General features: G+C 40.6%; 1 protein-coding gene across 6 annotated transcripts in view; it reads right to left on the reverse strand.

Moving 5' to 3' along the window:
• Window positions 1–20,871, reverse strand: part of AGFG1 (ArfGAP with FG repeats 1) — a 37,280-nt gene extending 16,409 nt beyond the window's left edge. For 2 of the 6 annotated variants that reach the window (XM_074153068.1, XM_074153066.1), the window contains exons 1-3: window positions 20,495–20,749; window positions 11,331–11,424; window positions 350–465 (exon numbers count right to left, since the gene is read on the reverse strand). In XM_074153068.1, the coding sequence (XP_074009169.1) occupies window positions 350–465; window positions 11,331–11,424; window positions 20,495–20,661 (377 nt within the window). In that variant the 5' untranslated portion in view covers window positions 20,662–20,749. Of the gene's footprint in view, window positions 1–349; window positions 466–11,330; window positions 11,425–20,494 lie in introns of all 6 variants that reach the window. The other 4 variants (XM_074153072.1, XM_074153071.1, XM_074153067.1 and 1 more) reach the window with 3 other exon arrangements.
• Window positions 20,872–22,591: the final 1,720 nt, after the last annotated feature.

Below are 22,591 nucleotides of genomic sequence, written 5' to 3' on the forward strand. Positions count from 1 at the left end.
TGGACTGGAATCCCAAGTCATCAATATTTTATAGCACTTATTTAACAAAAGCCATGTCTCCTAACAAAAGCCTGCAAACCCCTTACTTTACACTGTTGTTGACAAACCCCTAAGCCATTTCTGTTCCACCAATATGAACTACACATTGAGACACTTCTTTAAATAGTTTGTCTTCTCTGCTTCCTGCAGAAGCTCTGAATAAAATCCAGAAATAATTTCCCTTTACAGAGCTGTGCGATCTAATCCAAAGAGCACACAAGAAAGAAAGCACACTTAAGAACATGAAGTTAACAGCCCATCTTCACTTCTTGTCATAGATGCAATCTTTGTAATTGTAAAGCTATCTTACCATCTTTTCTTCTCATATTTTTCCTGTAGAAATTCCTTTACTTTCTGTGGATCCCTGAAGTCTGGAATTGCTGATGATCTATCATCAAACAGGCCTAGCCAAATCTGTTTGCACACCTTATAAAAAAAAGAAAAAAAACAAAAAACCCAAACACAACCACAGATTAATCAAGATAAAAATATCTTTATTCAAAACTTAAATAAGTTTACAATTGTTAATACATCAAAGCATTACAAAGTGCATGGCTGCACATTTCTCATTCCAGACTGAGCTGCTTTAACAACTGCTGGTGCACCATGTACTGATCTAAACACTTAAGTTGAAAGACCATCTGTCACAGCAGGGCAAGGAAATCCTAGCATCCTATTTCACCATCAAATACTGCTTTTACAAAATATTTGTATTATGTACTCATGAAGGGACAAAGCACCCGATTCCTACTTGTGATCTTTAAGACTCTTCTCCTTCACCCAGTTCTACACATTCCCTTACTTGCACTTCAAAGTTTGAACTCTTTCAACAGATTCCATATACCATAAACCCTAGATGGTAGCTTTTAAATGCTACATCTCGGATCCTTTATACTTATAATTACTATTTGAGTATAGAACTTTATTTTTTTTTAACCAGCCTTTATTGCTATGATGCAGTTTCTATGGTATCAGATACATTTAATTTGAGTGAGGGTATGTGAGAACAGGGAAAAGTACTCTTGCTCTGCTGTAATTTTCTAATTGTGGTTGCGAATGAGCAAAAGTTGAAGCAATTGCAAAATTCTCAGTATGTTCAGCTTCAATTCCTGACCAGAACAACAGGAAAGGTGACTGTTCTCAAAACTAAACAAGACACAGGAGTTGTCACACTTAAAACGCTTTCTTTAAGCATTTAGGACTACTCTGCAAGTAACCTGAGTACGTTCCCCAATGATACACAAAATATTACCCACCCTCTAAAAACAGCCTGTCATTTTAGAACAGGTTTCTCCCAGGGAAGTGGGGTCAAAAAAAGCACTGGTTTTGTGATGCATACCCTACCTTCCCACACCCTTTCCAAAATAGTCCGGACCATCCCTCTTACATGTCTCCTGCAAATATCACCCTCTATCCCTGCAATGGTGTCAGGTTTTCAGCATTGTCCCAATGACCTTGAGGAAGCGCATGCTCTAACAACCAAGAGCTACATGAACTAATTGCCCTGAAAGTTGGCAAATCAAGGTAGAAGCTGTATTACTTCCACTACATCATCTTCTCCAGAGAGGTTTTCTTCTTCTTTACCTGGCCAGCTAACTTCACCAAAATTGTAGCAACTTAGCCTCTTTGGGAGCACTAGTTGTCAAGTGTGATAAATCTTATAGGTCATTTCAAAGATTGTTCAGGATTAGAGAGATCAGACAGTGTAAGTATGTATTTCATACTCAATGTCTTGATTTTATATAGCCAGTTTGCATGTCCAACGCTCCACGGTCCTTATTGTCATCTACTGGATAGAGACAACAATGCAATGCAAATCTAAGGATCAAAGGGTAACTTTAAATTAGTGATTTAAATACTCATCTAAAAACAGTAGTTCCTACTTCAAATAAACTCAGCTATTCAGCATTCATTCAGCAATTGTACTCCACAAAAGGGTTAAATTCAATGGACTGATTTGAGCTTGCAAATTTAAATGGTCATTTTTTGCAGTATGGTAACAGATGAAATGAAACTGAAGGTATTTGTTTAATACTTCTTCATACAAAATGAGAGGATGTAAACATAATCAAAGAAGTCACAAGCCTGTTCTAAAATAATAGCTAGCATGAAGCACTATTTTAATAGTAGCAAACTTTCACATAAGCACTATAAATTTTGTCAGCAAAAAGTAAAGTCAGAACATTTATGGGTATAGCTTTAAACATCTGCAGCAGATAGTCTGATGTGGGCCAGCAGTAGTCTTTCCACACCTACTTTTGTGAATATACTGTACCAACTAGCAGTCATACAATTGCTAGGAGGAAGAGAAATCCTGTTTGTGGCTAGTTACAGAATACCTGGCAGCAGAAGTTGGTGGTGTCCAAACCTACACAGTGCTTCCCCCCCAACCCCAAATTCAATATTGAGAGGACCATCAGGAAACACTGAAGAAAAGAAAAAGTTGTGCCTAATTTCAGACAAGACAACAGACAAGTGTTAGAACAGCCTTACTTGATCCTGCACTCAGCAGAGTAACACTCTGGGCTGTACCATGATGATCAGTTTGCATCCAGCCTAAGATGTGGTAGTGAATGACAGAGGACGTCATCTTCCCCACCCATATCAGGCCATTAAATTACTCCCCCTTCTCCTACCACCCAAAACAAGGCAGATCAAAGAAACTCATCACAATTTCCATGTCACTAGTACCACTGAAACCTGTACTGTGATCAGCTCTCAGCAACAGTCAAACCACAACCCAGGTTTTCACTTTTCCCCCTCTGTTTTCTGCTTCATCTTCACCCGGAGGTGCCTAAGCATTCAGAGTGAGGGGCGAAGAAAAAAAAAAAACACACCACTAAACCAAAAACACCTAAACAACTCCATGTCAAATAGTCTCAATCCTTCCTGACCACTACAGACAATTTCTAGGAGAAATCGGAAAACAAGGTCCTATGTGACTTCAGATGATGATTCACCAGCTATGCAGCTATAGCAGATACCAGTTCTGTGAACATGCAAACAGGCACAAAGGAGGACTGTGCTATCCAAACACATTGTTGGTTTAAAATGATGCAAACTTCTTAAAGGCATCAATTCTTGCATTGCAATTTTTTGCGAGCCTTCAGAAAGCAGTGTTCCAAAAGTGTTTCCTGGAGCAACTAATTTCTTCTAAATAACTAAACACAAAAGCAGTAACAACTGAAATATGCCTTAAGTCACTATTATAATTTATTTAATTAGACCTGCCAGGCACTCTTTATTGGTTCTGTTACTGCTAGCAGAGAGAACAGTATTATTAATGGACAACACACAACAACCAAGCAAAAGAACCTAAACTTAGTCACACTGACTTCAGCAACGAAGTTTGACAGCAGTAACTATACAAACACAGGTTAAAACATTTACTTTACTACATCAGAGATGCAAATTAAATTTCACATCGGTTTCTCTACCTAAAGAGTTCTCAGAGAAAGTACAATTTCTTAGAAGTCTTAAATCCTTTAGAGAGCCAAATTTTATAAAGCTTTACTATCCCACAAGCAACTATCAAAAGGCACAGTTTTGTCTGTTTCTGTATGAAGTACCACACAATGCTTTGAACATCAGCAGCCGTTCCAAGCAAGCATTCAGAACACAATAAAAGGCCTGTTGTCTTTCCTTGTTTGCTGGTGACCTGTACGCTCTTTCTAGCTATAGTTTTGTTACTATCATCTGACTTGACAAGGATCCACAACACTGCATTGATTATGCTTCAAGTGAGCCATAATACACAATTTTCAGCTATCTACAAAAAAGCAAATGGCAACGCGCTGTGTAATACCATAGGATGAAATAATAATTGGAAATTAAAAAAAAAATATATTATTGGCAGAGACAGAACTCACATCATCCAATTGTCATTTTTTTCAATAGTTATCCTTCAACAGTCTTAAAATAAGTCACTAACAGTATTGAATCTTGTGCAAAGAAAAGTTTGCTGTGAGAAATGTGATTATTTTTACTGATCAGACCATCACATTTTTTTTTCAAAGCTATTTAAAAGTTACTCTTATGATAAAGATCAAGGAAATTAATGCCATACAACTTGCTGTTGAGTTATGGTGGGGAATGATCACTCAGCAATTATCTCTCTCATACCCTGACTACTCCCCACTAATCACAGCTTTTAAATCCACTACCTGAATTTGATAGTACTTGAGATACTAAAAGTTCAATTGCAACAACAAAAATTAGTGGAAATGTAGAAAAAAATCAGATCGGCAACTTCAGTTGCCAATACTTCAAAATGAGCTTCAGTTCTATGTTCTGTCTGGCCTAACAGCTGCCTAGGCAGGACACCTGAACAAATTAGCACACGGTTATTCACAGTGTGTGATGATTCTTGTCCAGCTGTTACTTGCAGGACATGGTGGGGGGAAACAGTCCAAAAAGGCAGTAAGGGGAATACAGACCTGCACAAAACCAAGCTTTAAGTAACCACTCGCTCTACCAAACGGGAAGTTTTCTTCTTAGTTTTCTAATACAAACTTACTATTTGAGGGGAAAAAAACCCCACAACCACCCAACAAGCAAACAAGGAAGTAATTTTCAAAAGAAGCAAAAATTCAGAACATATTCTTTGAGAAATTTGAATTTGATATCCCAAAGAGCATGTATTTCAAAACACCTCTCTAACTAATCCATACATTAATCACACTTGCAGAGCTGATTCAGAAAATGCTCCTGCCCAAGTTTTATGATACATCTTAACCTCCAATTTAACAGAATTATTCATTCTTTTGCTTTTACAGATGAAAGCATGAAGCATCCCAACTCACCACAAAGTTGCACAACATTACTATGAAAGTACCAGCCCTAAAAAAGTCTATGGCTTTCTGAAATCCTTCTGTATCACACCATCTTCTGGGGATATTCTGGTTCAGCCATTTAATATTAATATTGTTCTTTTTGAAACAGCAGCACAAATAAGCCTCTGCTCAAAAGCTCCGTTCATTCACCAAAAGCCTTGGTTATGCTCCTCCTTTTGATAACCAAAGCACTATTAAACAAAATGCTCTGCTTAGAGAAGTGCCTGGCAAGCCGGAGCCAAGAGTAAACACTCAAGTTATGTGGAAGCCCCTAGAAACAGTGGAACATATCCAACAATCCATAATCATTGTCCACTGTCCCTGAAAAGTATAATTAGTCCATGTCCCACTGCTTCACCAATACAGCAAGAAGAAAAAAAAAAAAACCCACAGCATTGAAGTCAGAATGATTAAGCGTATGCAGCATTTGAAAGTCTACTTTTGTTGAAGCGTTGACAGAAGCAAGACTGTGAAGTTTTGCCTGCCTCTAATACATTGTGGGAGCTGCAAAGTACCAAGATAAAGCAAAGTTTTACCTTGTCAGGTAATAGTAAGTAGAAAACAAGATTCAGCAGTTATCTTCATGAAGTTTAAAAGTTCATGAGAATCCTTTTACAACGGGTTTGCGTAGAACAGTACCTGTTCTCTGCCAACAAGCTTCAATCCTCCAAGGCAGGTCATTAGACATTTGGCAACTAGATACTGGGAAGTTCAGAATTAGATCAGTAAGTACAGCATGAAGCTAAGAGGGAAAGAGAATCACAACCAGCTTCAACCTACTCACCCTGACCTAGATAAAAACCCAGGAGGTAGCAAAGCAGAAACTGTGAGTTGCCATAACTTAAATATATCGTTGAAAGAAGAAATTGGGCCAAGTGCATATTGTGTGTTATAATAAAGTCTTTACCTATATTTCTCTTCATACCATTGGTTTCCCTGAGCCTGCACTCAACAGCTATTCTATCTGAGGGATAAACTTTTTCCTATCATGTACCTGTCTTGTTTTCCATACACTATTTACATTTGTAGTCCTACAGTTTTAGTAATTACCCTTGTTTTCAGCTTTGACAGAAAGGAACAAAGAACTCATCCCATTCATTGCACATCTGGTACTCCACAAAATAAAGCCGACCAGAAAGGCTTCTGCTTTAAAACCCAGCCTCCTAGTAACATTTCATGCTTTTGGGAGTTCCAGGCAGGGCTCAAAAGCTAAGAACAACATAAACATTCTTGTTTCCCCCAAATGTTTAGCTTTTGGGTTTGTTGTCACAACTGGGGGTTTTTTTTTGTGTGTTGGGAAGGTGAGGAAGGACAGGCACACTAAAAAATTTCTAATAAAGAAAAAAATCGGTAGTATCCATCAAATTTTGCAGAAAGTTTGAGACAATCTGAAATTTCAGTTATTTCTATTTCAGTCCTACATATTTCAACTACCAAACAACACTTTACCATGTCATAACTACTTCAGTGATACAGATCTCCAGTGTGTGTGGGAAGGCGGATATGGGAGAGACAAAGGCCTTCTGCTTACACAACATACTGAGCCACCACACTTTAGAAACTCCTGTTAGCAAAATTGTCCTAGTTAGGAATAACAAAAATTCAGTTAGCCCAGCAAAATTAAGTTTTTGCTCATGAAACCACCTTCTCTTGTACCCAGTGAAGGCACTATGGCAAGGAAAAGATGTAATAAGACAAGTACTTCTGCTGGTAGAAGCTATGCTTCAACCAGGAAAAAGCACCCTACTAGACCTACAGAACTTCTTGTTGAGACCCAGACACAGGAAGATTACACATCAATCTAGTTTAAAAAACTCTGAGATATTACCTTTCAGAAGCCTGGTAAATGCCAAATTAGATTTCTTTTTCTCCCCCTCCCCGATAATAAAATATCCTCAGTTATGCACCAAATGTAATGCTGACAGTGCAAAGAACTACAGATTACCACACAACAAAACTATGTTCCAAAACATAACACTCACCACAGGAAAAAAGATTTGGAAACAATTCCCTTATGTAAGCAAGTTATAGCTTTGTTTAGTAATTCAGCACTTCTGATGTCAATATTATTCATTAAGCTCTGTATGTTAAAAGAATTTTATACCGGTTTCAAAGTCAGTTTGGGTCCAGAAGCTACAGCTGGTTTCGTAAGCACAGAGTCCAAGCCAGTAAATCCTGCTAACAAAGACATTGTTCTATACACAATCAGCTCATGTATCTCTATATCGTATTAGCAGAACCAGGGATGTACTACAAGGACACCTGACTGCACAGCTCATGCTGTCAGGACTCATCAGCTCCAGCTTAGTACTGCTCTTTCCACTCCAGAGTTTCTAGGCCACATTCCATGGCAAAGGAGATTCCAGGAGAGTGTTTTGGTCAGGTCAAACACCAGCTCTGAGCCAGCCCCATACTGCTACTAGTTCTGCAAGAGTGTGGGGAACTGGTACTTGCACAGATGCTATCAAGCATCAGGAAGACTGGCACAAAACCAAAGTTAAGCACTGTTAAACTAACCCCACACAGCTGAGCATACCTGCAGACCATTCCACTCATTAGCTCAGGTAAACATGGTCTTTCCCCCAGAGGAACACAGATTTTCTAAATACACAACCATCCAAATAATTTTCTTCCACTATATGCATATTAGTATAGGCCATTTGGAGAGGTTATAAGATATCTGGCACTTTTCGAAAGTGTAGTAGAAAAATTAACTATGGAACTGGTTTGCCTCACAATACTATTTTTCAGCTTCAGGGGAAAGCTTCTGAATAAATATTCACAGCTATAATAGCAACATGAGATTAGTACCACCTCCACTTTCTGCAAACAGTGAGTTCACTTTCTACTACCATTGCATTACTGAATCAGAGGCCTAATCAACGCTAGCATCATTTGATTATGAGTTTTCAAATAGAACCATCTCCATACCGCTCTCTTCTCATTATTCCTAACATGAAAATACAGTGTGAAAATACCTCACACTGCTCTTCATGAAGGGAACGAGAGGAAAAATCCTACCCAGGGAATCAGAATTGCCTTTATCCTTCAAAAGGACTTCAGAAAGCACTTGAGGAATATCAGCTTGAAGATGTTTCCATTCTTGCTGCAAAAGTGAGCTAACCCCAACATCAGCAAAATCAGAGTCTGGACATCTGTTTATACCTGCAGATGAGTAAGCAACACCAAAATATACACAGATAGATAGAATCGTATGTGCTTTCTAATACAGTAAGAAGTTTTAAATCTGTATTTGAAGTAGTAAAAACTCATCCAAAAAAAGTTCAGCTTACCTGTGCCAGAAAGACAATATTGGAAGTTGTGCTGGTTTTGGCTGGGACAGAGTTAATTTTCTTCACAGTAGCTAGTATGGGGCTATGTTTTGGATTTGTGCTGAAAAGACTGTTGATAACACAGGGATGTTTTTGTTACTGCTGAGCAGCACTCATGCAGAGTCAAGGCCTTTTCTGCCCCTCACCCCACCCCACCAGTGAGTAGGCTGGGGGCACACAAGAAGGTAGGAAAAGACACTGCCAGGACAGCTGACCCCAACTGACCAAAGGGATATTCCATACCATATGACGTCATGCTCAGTATATAAAGTAGGGGAAGAGGGAAGGGAGGGATGTTCAGAATGATAGCATTTGTCTTCCCAAATAATCATTATGCTTGATGGAGCCCTGCTGCCCTGGAGATAGCTGAACACCTGCCTGCCAGTTGAAATCGGTGAACGAACTCCTTGTTTTGCTTTGCTTGCATGCATGGCTTTTGTTCTACCTATTAAACTGTCTCTACCTCAGCCCACAAGTTTTCTCATTTTTACTCTGCCAATTCTCTCCCCCATCCCGCAGGGAGGGCTGAGCGAGCAGCTGTGTGGTGCTTAGTTGCCGGCTGGGCAACTAAGGTGTAAAACTACAACAGAGGTGTATATACAGGGAAGAAGATGGTGTCTCACATGTGAAGAGAAGCTGCTCTGAATAACCTCTTCTCAAAGCAGTTGCTTTGAGGAAGTCTTTCAGTAACTGAATGTTTTACCCACATGTGCCACAAAAATGCCAGTTTGCAACAACTGGGGAAAAGTTACTGTTTAAGATATCTGGAATTTTTATTTTTTTTTTTTAAGAGAACTTCAACCTCATACAATCCATTGTCCTTATAAATACTCTTTGAAGGAGAGAGGAAAACTACTTCATCTAAGAACAACTCACCAACTTAATAACTACCTTACCTCAGGGAAGCTTTCTTGCTATTTTCCATTCTATTCAGAACAAGCTCCCTATTGTACACCATGATCTACTCCCCTTGGAAACAAGAAAGCTTACTAAAGAAGCCATGGCCATGTTGGTGAAAGACTGGGAGGACAAAGTGGGAAAGAAAGTCTTTTACAAGCTACAGAAAAATGGAATTTAAACATACTAGATTGCAAAAAGTTGAGGTTTTTTTTTTAATGAATGAAACCTAGAAAGTTTGATTTCTTAATATATACACAAGAGCCATCTATGCTGAAGAGCAAGCTAAGCAAAGAAGGGATTTTGTGAGGTCAGATGAACTTCACCTGCTCAATATTTTATCTTATCTGCAGGTGAGTATTCCAAAGTCCAATACCAACAAGAGAAAGCAAAATGCTTATTTAGTTACTGCAACATACAGCATGACAAAGTGAAAACATGTTTAGTTAGGCTTTAAACTTCTGAAAGTGTTTAAAACAGTATCTCTTCAATATTTGAGCACCTGTTAAATTTACCATCTGCAATTAGAAATCTCTCTTCAGTGCTACTTCAGAATTAAGGCTATGCACTCCTATCCACCAACCCAAAACTAAACTCAGCAGGACATCTTCATTTACAAGGTAGCACCTTTAAAACATTGCAGTACTTTAAGGTAGTAAGTACTACAAGCACAAAGACCCCTGCTTTTGAACACAGCACACCATTGCAGATATCTGTGGACTGGTTTTATGTCAATAATGAATTATGTATCAACTAAATCATTATGACTGGCAGACTAGTCAGGTCTATGATGAGAAGGACAACTACACTAATTAACTGAGTAGGGATCACTTAAGGTTTCAGAGCAGTGAAAAATGAAACTGGTAGCATTCTCTAGCCACTGCAGATTCAGTGAAAAACAAATTAAAATGGATGCAGGGAGGGAGCTACACACATTTTGTTTACACTTTTGACGCTTAAAGCAAAACTGGAGTTCACAATCTAATCTTATGGAAAGAGACTCCAACATACTATATCTGAAACCACAAAAAATCCTTTATTATTCTCTCTATACAAAAAGTCAACACTATGCTATACATATATACACAATGTTATACAGCTTTAACATGCCCAAACAATTCCAAAAAAAACCCTAGTCAAAGCTATTAAAAGTATTTTGTAGTGTCTGGAGAGTTTAGACCTTGTTCCAGCTCTGTCTAGAGGAATCATCCCATAACAATCATTTCAACAAATAACGCGTATTTACTATGACAGAAAACTAAATTGCTATTCTATTTTCATTCCTCAACCTGACAGTTACAAGTGGGCCAAGTTTAAGAAAGTTAAGTATCAGCATTTTAGCTAATGATGGGCTTCATCCCCACAAAACTTCACAAGAACATGTTGATAAGACACTCTGTAGCCTACAATCAATAGTTCTACTAAAACAGAATACAGATCCAATCAAAGTGAAACAGAACTTTTTCTAATACAGAATAGAAGCAAAAGCTGCCTCTAAAATCCCCAGTGCTGTAGTACAGTATTAAAATGCAAACTTCATCCTCAAATTGAAGACAGCATTAGCCACATACGGGGTTTACATACTCCATGTGTCACCATAGAGCCAATCCAACACTTACCTCAGATTTAATTTTCATCTACTGAAAAAAACAAAAAGGCAGCACACTAGAACTTTTTCCCTTCAAAGCCATTCTAACTGTATAGACACTTAATAGATAACAATCCTTGGAGGAAAAAAATTCTCCCTTTCCTTCTCCTCTTCAAGACTCTTCAACATTTATGTACTTTCATTAAAGAAAGAGGCTATTGAAACTACTAGAAGACTTTCTGACACCTACTCTGAAGAAATACAGCTACAAGCAACAAATTTATTTTTGTCACGGTATGGTCTTTCAGGAAACACTGATGCAGTCAGTCTCAAGGTCTGGGCTTGCAGAAAAAAAAAGGATGCATTTTGCCTCACACAAAAGTAAAATCAAACCCAATTCAGAAACACTGACTATGTTAATCTAGATTGTCTGGGTTGGGCAAGAACACATAACACTATGATGGTCAGCTACCTAAGTGAAATGAGCTCTTCAGAAGCATCACTTCAAATTATGATGGCTTCAAAAGGCTTGTTTACTTTTTGCTACAAAAAAAAACACATATCAAGTTTTCCTTAAGTAGTGTTTTAAAGTTTTAATATTAAAGTGCCAAAACCACTTGATATTCTCCAAATAATACTTACTTCATTTCCATGTTTCTGCAGAAATTCTATTTCCTGTTGCGTGAAAGTAGTCATTGAAATTGACTTCACTCTGTGGGGTGGATTCAAGCCCCGTCTAAAAGAAGCAGCAAGAAGTATTTAGTCAGTATTCAGGCAATCTGTCATCATACAATCACTTTTAATGTTACAACCAGAAGTCAGTTTTAAACTCGGGAACCATCTCTGTAACAAACACATCTATTTACTGATGTTACTGTCATACAACTTAAAGCTGTGTAAGTTCACCTCATAATAACATTCAGCTTGTAAAGTCAAATAATTCAGCTTTAGGAGAGACCAATGTTTGTAACTGCACGTGCAAACTCACTCTGACACTTTCTATGCAAATTTATTAAAAGATAATTTGGCTTTTTTTTAAATCCTAGCCTGCTTCCCCAGATTCATTCACCCTTGCCTCTACCCTTTATCTTTCAGTCTTGGGCCCCTCTGTTGCAGTTTTCTGTCCTCCAACTCCTACCTCACTTCAACCTATTTTTACTACAACTTCTACCCAATCACTAGATTTCTTCAAGCTAAACTCCCCGGCTCAGATTCTTTTTCTCTTGCTTTACCCTATACTGCCTGTTTCCTCCCAGCATCTTTTTCTAGTTTACTTTTTGCCCTTCCATCTACAGCTCTGTCGTCTTCTTCCTCCTCCTCAACACTGCACAAGTAACAACAAAAGCAAAAATACAATGTTTTTATTATGCTCTCAAATGAGAGATACCACTATTAATGCAACAGCTCCAAACTTCAGCAGCTCTGCCTTAAGCAAAGGCTGGCACCATCCTCCCATCCACACCAGCGCCTGCTGCAGCAGGGCTAACACAAACTCAAGTCACTTGTGCTGCCAAAGCGTGACATTGTCAAACCCAGTTCAGTCAAAACCTGCATAAAGAAAAATCCTGCCAAGCAACAGTGCCAGTATAAGATAAAGCTTTCTTTCTTTTCAAGCTTGCTCTTTAAATACATGCTAACTACAGCTTTTGCCCACAAATACAATTAAAAACAAGCCGTGTTTTGCTCAATGGAAACAAGGACATTACATCCCACATACACCAGGCAGGAAAGACACTAACTCAGGCAATACAATGGGGTTAGTTTAACACTCAAGTTAATCAGGCCTGGATTTTTGAGATACCATCTTTCAAAAAAAAAAAAAAATCAATATACATGAACTATGAGATATCAAAGAACAAAAATTTCTGTGGTTATATATGAGAAGAAAGTTTCCAGAATGGAAATTGGGGGAAGTTTTTCAGGGATGTAGTATGGGGCTAACAAGTCAACTGATAAGGGTTAGTTTTATTGCTTATACATACTACTTAGCTTTAATTATAAATTTGGTCCAGATTGCTTTAGGAATAAACTCCTCCCCCTTCCCCCCCCCCCCCAAATCCCTGACATCCAACTTAAGTCAAGTAGTATTCTTTAAACTCCACGATTATTCCAAGAACACTAACTATAAATTAAATTGTTATCCATCAAAACAGCATACAACAAAAATCTGATGTTCCAAATATTAACACCTTATATTCAACTTTTAAAGAAACGTTTTAGCATTTTGAGTAAGTGTAATGGAAATAAAACTGTTGTGCATTTAGCTTGCAAAGTCACCTTGACAGCTAAATTCACATTGCACCTGTAAGACAACAACTCTGATCCCGTGTTAAAAAAAATTCCATGTTTTTAGTTAAAAGTTGGATATTTATTAGAACACTAAACAGTAGCATTTTAGCCTAAGTTTTGTTAAAAAAACAGATTTAAGGCAATGTTTGAAACACTTGGATAAAAATAAACAATTGCATTTTGCCAAGAAATGCAATGAACTCAAGAGTACCTTAACAGAAGTCATATACAAACTTATTGGCATATGAGAATTAATTTTACAGAACGCTATTTGCTTAAGCAAATTTTTTAATCTGAGCATCTAAAATTAGACTCCATGGTTCAGCACCTCAACAAGGCGGCAGAAGTAATTTTATTAAGGTTAGTGAGAGGTTAAGGTTTCAAGATACAACACTGTAGAATCCCCTATAGAAAAAAACAGAGAAACAAAAGTTGTCATCCACCTGGCATTTCACATAAACCTGCTCCATCAATTATATGACAATCACCTTGCTTTCACAGTAAGTATAAAAGTGGGTCTGTCTACCTTAGTCTGTTGAATTTCCTCTCCTCCTATTGAGGAAGATACAGTTAGACACTTGCAAACTATTTAATGACTATTTTAAAAGTTAGGGTTATTCACTAACATTCACATGTTTTTCAGGAGAGATAGTATTTCTAAACTTTGACACTATCTTCTGCTGTAAATTAATTTTTACAATAAGTATAGTTTAACTGCTATATTGTCTGTACCTTTGCAATTTAAAGGCACTGCACAAGTTATTTAAGCAGTACCTACTTTACACTGATGTACAACGGCTCTTCAAAGCATTTACAGCAGCAAATACTCATCTTCAGTTCTGTTAAACAGCAATATTAAACATACTTAAAGCATAGATCAGATTTTGTTTAGCCTAACTAGACATTTCCCACACACCTCTCTCTCCAGTGAGGACTACTCTAGGGTTTTGAGGCTCAGGTTATAAAGTTCACCAATTTACACATTATCTCCATGATGTGGGATAAGACGAACTCTCATTTTTTATACACCCTCCTGCTAAAAGGGGGAAGACACGTCCCACTCCTAAAGGTCAGCTCACAACACAGAAGCGTCAGGTGCCTTGCACGATGAAAGAGAGCTTGTTGCCACATCAGTGGTCCAAGAAGACTAGAAATACTGAATATAACTTCAATAATGTAAAGTTAACTATCAAGCTGCAGTACTATATATACAAGTAATTTTTATGTTCAACAAGGCAAGAGGTAGGAGGAAGCCTATGAAAAGCCTCCTCTTACACTAAAACTGTGTAAGAAGTCAGACTGCAACAAGGAATTCAAGACAAGAGGCTGCATTACACTGCATACAAATACAACCCAGAACCAAGGCATTATGTTCCTTAGATAAATTACTTTGATTCTACCACCAGAACAGCTAAACCCTATTTATTTTTATGATTTCTAACTAGCATGAGCCACTTTCAATGACATTATACCCAAGAACTGACTAGAACCTCCCTAAAAGAGAGCAGTTGTAGGATTTACAAACAGAACTCGAGAACCAAGCCTAAGTACTAAAGCTACTCTTACTTCAAAATCCTAAATTACTCTATACCCTTCCTTACCTACAGAGATTACTTGATGACCCAAATGATTCATAAACAACTCATCTACATATGGAGGAAGCTTACTGGTAGAGAGCCAAGTACAATTATCCCTTATGAGGAATTACCAAGCCTTCTTTTTGTATAGGAAAAAATTATCTACCACTGGCTTTGTTTCTTCCTATGTATTTGACAAATGTTTTGCACAGTTCTACTGCTTTACAGTATCCCCTATTTAACAGGGGACAAAATGGACTACAGTCCCTTAGTCCAAATTAATAATGCGTAAATTTAAATTGATCCTGAACAAATATTTACAGCCTGCATCCGTGCAGCAGTACCAGTTACTCCTTTCTCTACTACAGAGCTCCCGAGGAGGAGAGCAACCAAACCTACCTCAGCACTGAATCCAGATTGCAGCTCTCTCCTGAGGCCCTTGGGAAAGATGACCAAGTAAGACTATTCTGCCATCTGCACTTAGCCGGCACACCATAGCTAGAACATCTCACACACACAGATCCCACTCATCACTGCCAACTTCTTCATACTCAGCAATGGTTATTTCTGTGGAACAGCACCATGACGAGAACTTCCAGCTATGAGACTATCCACTGACCCTCCACTGGATCAGTCCAAGCTTCTAGTGACGCAGCCTATCATAGGGGCAGCTACTGATAACATGAGATCTCTGTTCTTCAGAGAGCATTGTCAAACCGGTGCTCTCGCAAACAAAGGAAGCTTTAAGGCCACAGACACAAGATTCTGAAGTCTGGCAACTGAAACATTAAACATTCAAAACACTGTCAACGAGCACGGAACATTTGTTACTAACATAATTTAGTAGCAAATTATGGTTGAACTTGTGATTGCTGGCAGGGCAGCCATTCCAGCATTTATCTCAAACAAATGTCAGCAAAGTTGTCTGCAAAGGCTAGGGCTGAGAGGGGAAAAAAAGAAAAAAAAAAGAAATTTAAAGAGTGGGCTCTGCTGGGATAGAGGGTCACTCCCCTCCTCCATGGGAGGAATGGTGGGCACACAGCTACTCAACACCACTAATGTCCCCCTGTATCAGGTTCTAATGTGATCAAGTCTAAGCCAGCAAAATCTGATCCCTTAAGAAGCAGGAAGTTAATGAGGCAAGTCAAACGCCAAGCCATCATATAGCACCCTACGTGCCCAAGTGTCTGGAAAACAAACTTTAGAAAACCCAATGTCACAACATTCGTTATTATTTCTATGAGACTGTTATTAGCAAAAGAGAATATAAGCAGCACTGGCCATTCCCGATACTTGTAGACCTCCCTGGAGACCCTCCACCATCTCACAAGCTCATTTATTTTTAACAGCAAAAGGCTCACATACACATTTAGAAGCACAGTCAAGGTTAACTTCACTTTTTTCTTAAAAAACAAACAAACAAAACAAACAACCAAAAACCAAACATCCTTTCTGAACTGCATAGTATTCACTCTGCTATAGACATTTCCTTTGGTCTCCTGCCATGACACTGAAAACAAGAAATACAGTAATACAGGGAATACCCTTAAAAAATTAACACATATGTATACACACATACACATAACACAGAGTCATTTCCCAAATACACTCCAAAGGAAAGAAAGGACTGGAAAGTCATGCCAACACAGCCAGAATCACTTTCACTCCAACATTTTGTTTAGACCATCTTAATTTCTGCAAAACTTATTTTGCAGAAAGACACAATAACTCACCACCATTGCAAAGATTTATTTTTTTCAATTTGCTACTAGTATCTGCCATCAGACACTCCAATCTGGCTGATACAGAAGTTCCTCACCCAGGAAAATTTTAAATTTAAAATTTCAACTAGGAATAAGTAGCCAAAAGAGCGCCACATGATCCAATAATTTTAAGAAACAACATAAAAGTGCTTTAGCATTCCCCACAGTAACTATACGTTCTAAACATTCTTTGTAGCTCCTTCCTGACACAAGCCAGAAGAGCAAACATCTGAACAAGAGACTTCCTCAGTAAGTTGGAAGGGAGGGAGCAAAGAGGGCAGCAGCAAGGGAAAGGGTAGGAGTGCCTGAATTATCACATCATCCGATAACAACAAAAAAAAGAGTCAGGATTAAATAAAAAATTTCTATAGTACAAAACTTGTGGAAGTGGACTCTTAGTCAAAGAGTAATATTTTCCATTTGAGAATTTAAAAACATTAGTTTTATGAAAGTTAGGAGCAGGCTGACCAGGAGTGGTACAGAAGTGCTTGAAAGCAAAGATGCACAGACAGCAGAGAAGGCAAAGAGGCATTTGATAAGACAAAGGGAAGGATGTCGCTGTCAGCAGGACACATGGTAGCATCCAGAAACACAGTAGACATAGCTACCAACATAATCCTTTTAACCAAAGGGCTTCTGTCAAACTACAAGAATCTCTCTGCCAACATTTCCCAAGATGCAGTTTTTGCTATAATAAAGGGAAGTCTTCTGCTTTTCGTATTACCGTAATACTTGACCCGAGAATACTGCTCCTCTGCAGCATCTCCTCCCGCTCTTAGGGAAGAAAAGACTGTGTGTATACTTTTACATATGCTGTATTCTTGTCCAACACCAAAAAGTTGAATTAGCCACAGCTCATATAATGCTAGTGCGCTTTTTTTCCAAGCAAAGAGAATTTAAACACAGGGGACAAGCAAAGGTATTTTACAAGGAAGGCACTATCCACACTACTATCAATAAGCTTTCTCCCACATACACCATTTTGCACAGCAAAACTTTTGCTCTGGTAAACCCAATCTGATGAGAAAACTTAAAACCTACAGAAAAGGACCTCCTCGATGTTATTCATACTTTTAACTCGCCAAGACTCGTATTCAACATTAAAGTCAGAAAGAGATCTTTCTAGCAAAGTCACTAGTTCTCTCATCATTTTCAGCAGTACTTGAACAAGCTAGACATACTAATTTCGGAAACAGCTAAGAAAATAGTAGTTTTTTTAAAGCTAAATCTAGCAATAAATAGTATCACACTCTCTTTCTATATGTGGCATCATCTGTGGAAATTAATGATGGATCCAGAATGAAGGGTTTGGGTTTGAATGGACTGTCCCTGCCAAAACAATGAATAAACATTTCAGAAAATCTCAAAAAAAACCCAAGTTAGACTTTAGATTTTAAAAGTTTAGAGCTAACTGTATCTAGAACAACATGCCTGTCTAAGATGATAATGATGTTAGTAACCATTTTTAATTAACGGAGCAACCTTTCTGAAGGAGACTTGTTAATATACTAGTATTTTAATCTTGCATTGGGCACTTCATACTTGAAAAAACTGGTCCAGTCAACTCCAAGAACACTTCCTGTACCAGATTAGAAAAAAATTAATTAAAACAAGAAGCAATGCAAGTCATTCACATAGCATATAAACAAGATGAAGTAATAAGATTATTAAAGCCTTACAGTAAAGTATTATGAGGTAGAATGCAAGCAGCCATTAAGCAGTACAGAAGCAGCAGTACTTTTACTCTGATTTGCCATTACATGGTCTCTTCCTAAGTCACTTCCCTCCACTGTGGAATTCTACAGCGAAAAGCATTTGGAAATAAACAAGTTGTATGAAGGACTATTCTGATCGAAGTGTTAAAAATAACAGTTTCTAGTTATGAAACAGACATGACCTATCTCTACGCTGTCTCATCACTAACAAAAATACCACACTGGCTAGGTTCTATGGTGTTAACCAATACATATGATCTTGCACACACAATTTATGAAAGCATTTCCATGTCAACATGAAAGAACAAACCCAAATTTACTTAAGAAGAAAATTTTAAGTCCTCTTAACAGTCCTTTACTCCAGCTTTAAGTGTAGGTGTTACCAGCTGTAACAACTAAAAAATGTTGTTTGGGTTTCTTCTTTATAGCAACACAAAAACACTGCATATTTAGAAACAAAGAACTATTTGCATTTTATTAGAATACCAATATATTAACAAATGTTTTTCAGAAAAAGTCTTCCTCTTTTAATCATGTTAACATCCAAGTTAACAGTAAGTTACAGCCGTCCCCTGCTTACTAGCTGTTTCACTGCATGTACATCCTTTTGGTTACTCTTAAGTTGGACTATGGACTTTAGTAGTCCCTATCTCCCAGCCAACAGATAAAATGAACAAATCCTACTGAATCCATGGGAAACATCTCAGCAGCACTCATGATATCTTTGTCTATTAAGGTGAAGAAGCCTGAAAAATAAAGGAAAATATCCTCATGGAGCAGTTTTATCATGCTCTCAGTTTAACTAGTAAGAACATGTGCAACCATTAAATAAGGCCTGTGCAGCAGCTTAAAATAGTTTCACATGCCAGCACAAATAACAGTTTGCTAACAGAGCAAACAATAGCCAGAGCTGGCTGATTAAGTAGCATGCATATGTCAAAACCTAGAGTCTCTTTTCAGTCCCACAACCTGAATGTATTTTCTGTATTTGCGTCAAGTCTGTTCAAAAGTCTCCACAAAGTAGAAGGAAAAAAAAAAAAACCACCAAGACTAATTAGCTGTCTAGTAGTATAAAAGGCAGCTTGTTCCATGTAAATTCAGCACAGAACTAACATGTTTGCTTTGTTTTGAATCTCAATATAATTACCAACTTTGTTCTAAAACACCAGACTTCACTTGGAAGGCCTGTGTGGAATACAGTCCTTCTTAGTAAGGGGACAGAGATTAGTTCAGGCCCCTGAATGCCTTTTACGAACTCAAAACTCTTACAAACACAAATCTGTATCCTTTGACATACTATTTATTTATTACTTTGGCCACTCTTCGATTGTGCTCCATTCCATAGGCACGATGCCACAGAAACATCAACAGCAAACAGATTCAGCTACAGAAACAGTAACACTGAAGACAGCAGGGTTTTCTTCTCCAAGTTATGAATATGTAACTGAAATTCAGAACTGACTGATCTCAACTCTTAGTTTCATACACACTATCGTGGAGGAGGGAGGGTGGAAAAGGGAGGAGGAGTAGGGGGGAGGCCCATTCAGGAATGAGGAACAGGAAAAATGCAATCCACTTCATCAAGAGCCAATCCCTTTCTAAGGTTTATATATATAGTTTGTAGGAAGTAATGTAAGAAAAAAAATACTTCTACTACTTTTCTGATCAAGGCTAGAGCTTATCTTCTAAGCTAGAGGTTAGAGAGCTGTCTTACAAACTACTATCAAGCAAAATTTGATACACAAAAGGTTAGGGTGCTGATTTAATTCAAGATTTTTAAAAGTTAAACTCCATATTCACGATAGGGTTAGGCTCCCCACGTCTTCAAGACTGTCATGAAAGTGAACTGTTCAGCCACATGCCCCCTGCCCTTTCCAAAAGTATTCTCCAAACACTTGTTTCATCTACGACACCTTCAATGATTTCCCCTGGGGTGGTGGAGGCGGTGCTCTCCCCCTTCATGTCCGTGCCGTAGGCAAACGCTTACACTCCCTACGTGCAGGAAAACACCTCCTCCGGGGCAGCGACGGGACGAACCGCGGGCCGCTGCTGCCGGCCCAGGCTGCCCGGCCCCGCGCACACACACACACACCCGCCCGGCAACCGCCATCTCCCGGACCGGGGGATTCTTTTGGGAATATTCCCGGGAAAGCCTCCACACTGCCTTCTCCCCCCGGGGCAGCCCACCGCCCCCTCCCCTCCGACGTGGCTGACCCAGCGACGGGAGGGGGGAGGAAGGGCAAACCCGAGGCGGGGAACGGGCCGGCGCAGCCAAGCCGAAGGCGAGGCGCTACACCCCGCGTAACGGCTCCCCTCGCCGCCGCCCCACCAGACGCGTCTCCCGGCGGCGAGGCCAGCCCCAAGGCCGACCAGGGGCGGGGGTCACCCCGCCGGCACCGGGGCCGCCCTCCCCCTCCCGGGGCGGCCGGAGGGATGGAGCCCCCCTCCCCGCCCGCACTCACAGGATGCCGGAGCAGGAGGTGCACACGAAGCTGCCCACCGTCATGTCGGTGTAGGTGGGGCCGCGCTGGTCGCAGTCGAAGCACTTGCGGTTGGGCGGGAGGCTGCTCATCTCCCGCAGCAGCTTCAGGTGCTTCTCCTCCTGCTTCCGCTTGGCGCTTGCGGCCATGGCCCCGCCGGCCAGGGGACGGCCCGGCACGGCGCCGGGCCCCGCTCACACACACCCCAACGGCGGCGGCGACGGCGCTCCGGGGCCCGGCCGGCGGGAGGGGTGGGGGGAAGGAAGGGGCGGGGAGGGCAACCGGCGCCCGCCGATGAGCCGGGGCGGGAGCGCAGTCGCCGCTCGCTCAGGCCGGCCGGCGGCACCGCGAGAGAGGGCGGGCGGGGGCGGGCCGAGGGCCGCGGTGGCAGAGGCGGCCGGCGGCGGCGCCAGGCCCGGGGCGGCTGAATGACGAGCCCGGGCGGAACCTGCGCGACACCTTTATGAGATCAGGGAAGGAGATGGCGGCGGCGGAACGGCGGAGCCCGGCGCCTTCGCCGGCGGCAGCGCCCCCTCTCGCGCGGGAGGACGCACGCCCCACGCGCCGCCACCCCGGGCCCGGGGAGCCGCCGCCGCTGGGGCCGCATCACCTGGCGTGACCCGGCGGGGCCGGGGGAACTTGCTGCGGGGAGCGGTGCGGGAATGGCGAGGCCCTGTGGAGAATTCTCACGGGACAATCTCAGTACAGTCCGCCTTTTCCCGGGGAGGAGGAAGGAGGGGGTCGCCCCCTCCCCGCAGTGTGCTCGGGGCGGGCCGATCCGCCGCACCGCCAGGGGGCGCCCTCCCCCACCCGGGCTGAGCGCGAGGCGCGGCCGTTGGGGGTTGCGCGGCCGCGGGTCTTCACAGGCCCCTCAGGGCAGGGCGGGCTCCGCCGGGTGAGGGGGGGAGCCTGCGCCATGACACTGCGACCGCCGGCCTCGCCCCCCGTGGCCTTTTAAATGGTCCTCGTCTCCTGAAACTTTGGAAATTCAGTAGTCACGGGGGCTCGTGCGAGTAGAGGCTGAGGCAAAGGTGGTCTTGGAGCAGGCTCGGCAAAGCCTCGGCGGCCATGGGGTGACTGACCTGGGAGGGCCCTGTCAGCCTTTGTCAGCGTGATTTTCACGAGGTAGTGGGATTTGTGAGGAGAATGTTGCTATGAGTCTCCATCTTTTTTTGTTACAGAGATAAGCGCACAGTTTCCCCTTGGGAATTTGGCTGTCAGTGTCTGACTGGCCACTTCCCTCGTCAAAGGAAAGAAAACCAAGCCAACAGTCACGTCTGCTGATATCCTTGAGGAACCCTTGACTCTGGCTTGAACTTAAGTCTACTGCTGGTCTACAAAATATGTGTTTGTTCTTTGCAAAGGTGCCTAAAGGGATATTTTTCAACAGAGCACAAAATATTTTTAAAGAAAAAAAAATGTGCTCTATAATTTGGTGAATTGATTTGCAGAACTGCCTAGCAACACTATGTATGATTAAAATCTTTTAAGGTTTAACGATTCCCGTTGCTGTGTATTTAGGGTCAAGTTCTGCACCTCTGCCATCAGTACATATGTTAGTGCTAGCTTTTGTAGGAGCAATATCTGATCCACTGTATTTTCCTCATAGTTTTAGTTTAAAAAAACCCTAGTACTAGGTGTTCAGCATCAGTAATTTGGCATTCCTCCTTCGATTCCTCTGGACGTGCTGATCTACACAGGCTGAGCAACCAGTCCTGAGTTTTAAACCCAGAGTATAATGCAGTGATCTCAAATTTTTCTAATATAGATGGCAGGAGCTATTCATAGTGAAAAATAAATATCATGAAATCATTAAATAATCACAAATTGTTAAGCAGCATTCTTAAAAGTAAGTATGAAATATTTCCAGTCTTGTAAGGACCAAATTCTCACTGCTTCCTCTAGTTTTTCACTTCCCTTTGAAATGCTGATATTCTTGTTTTTCAGAAGATTTTTTTTCTTCTCTTTTTTTTTTTTTTGCCTTGTACAAAACACACTAACACTGGAGATTTGCCAATGAGCTAAACAGCCTAAAGCAGATGACCTAAATTTAGAGGAAAAGAAAAAGTTTAAAGGTTA

Source organism: Numenius arquata, chromosome 9 (assembly GCF_964106895.1).
Source record: "Numenius arquata chromosome 9, bNumArq3.hap1.1, whole genome shotgun sequence".
Classification (NCBI taxonomy): domain Eukaryota; kingdom Metazoa; phylum Chordata; class Aves; order Charadriiformes; family Scolopacidae; genus Numenius; species Numenius arquata.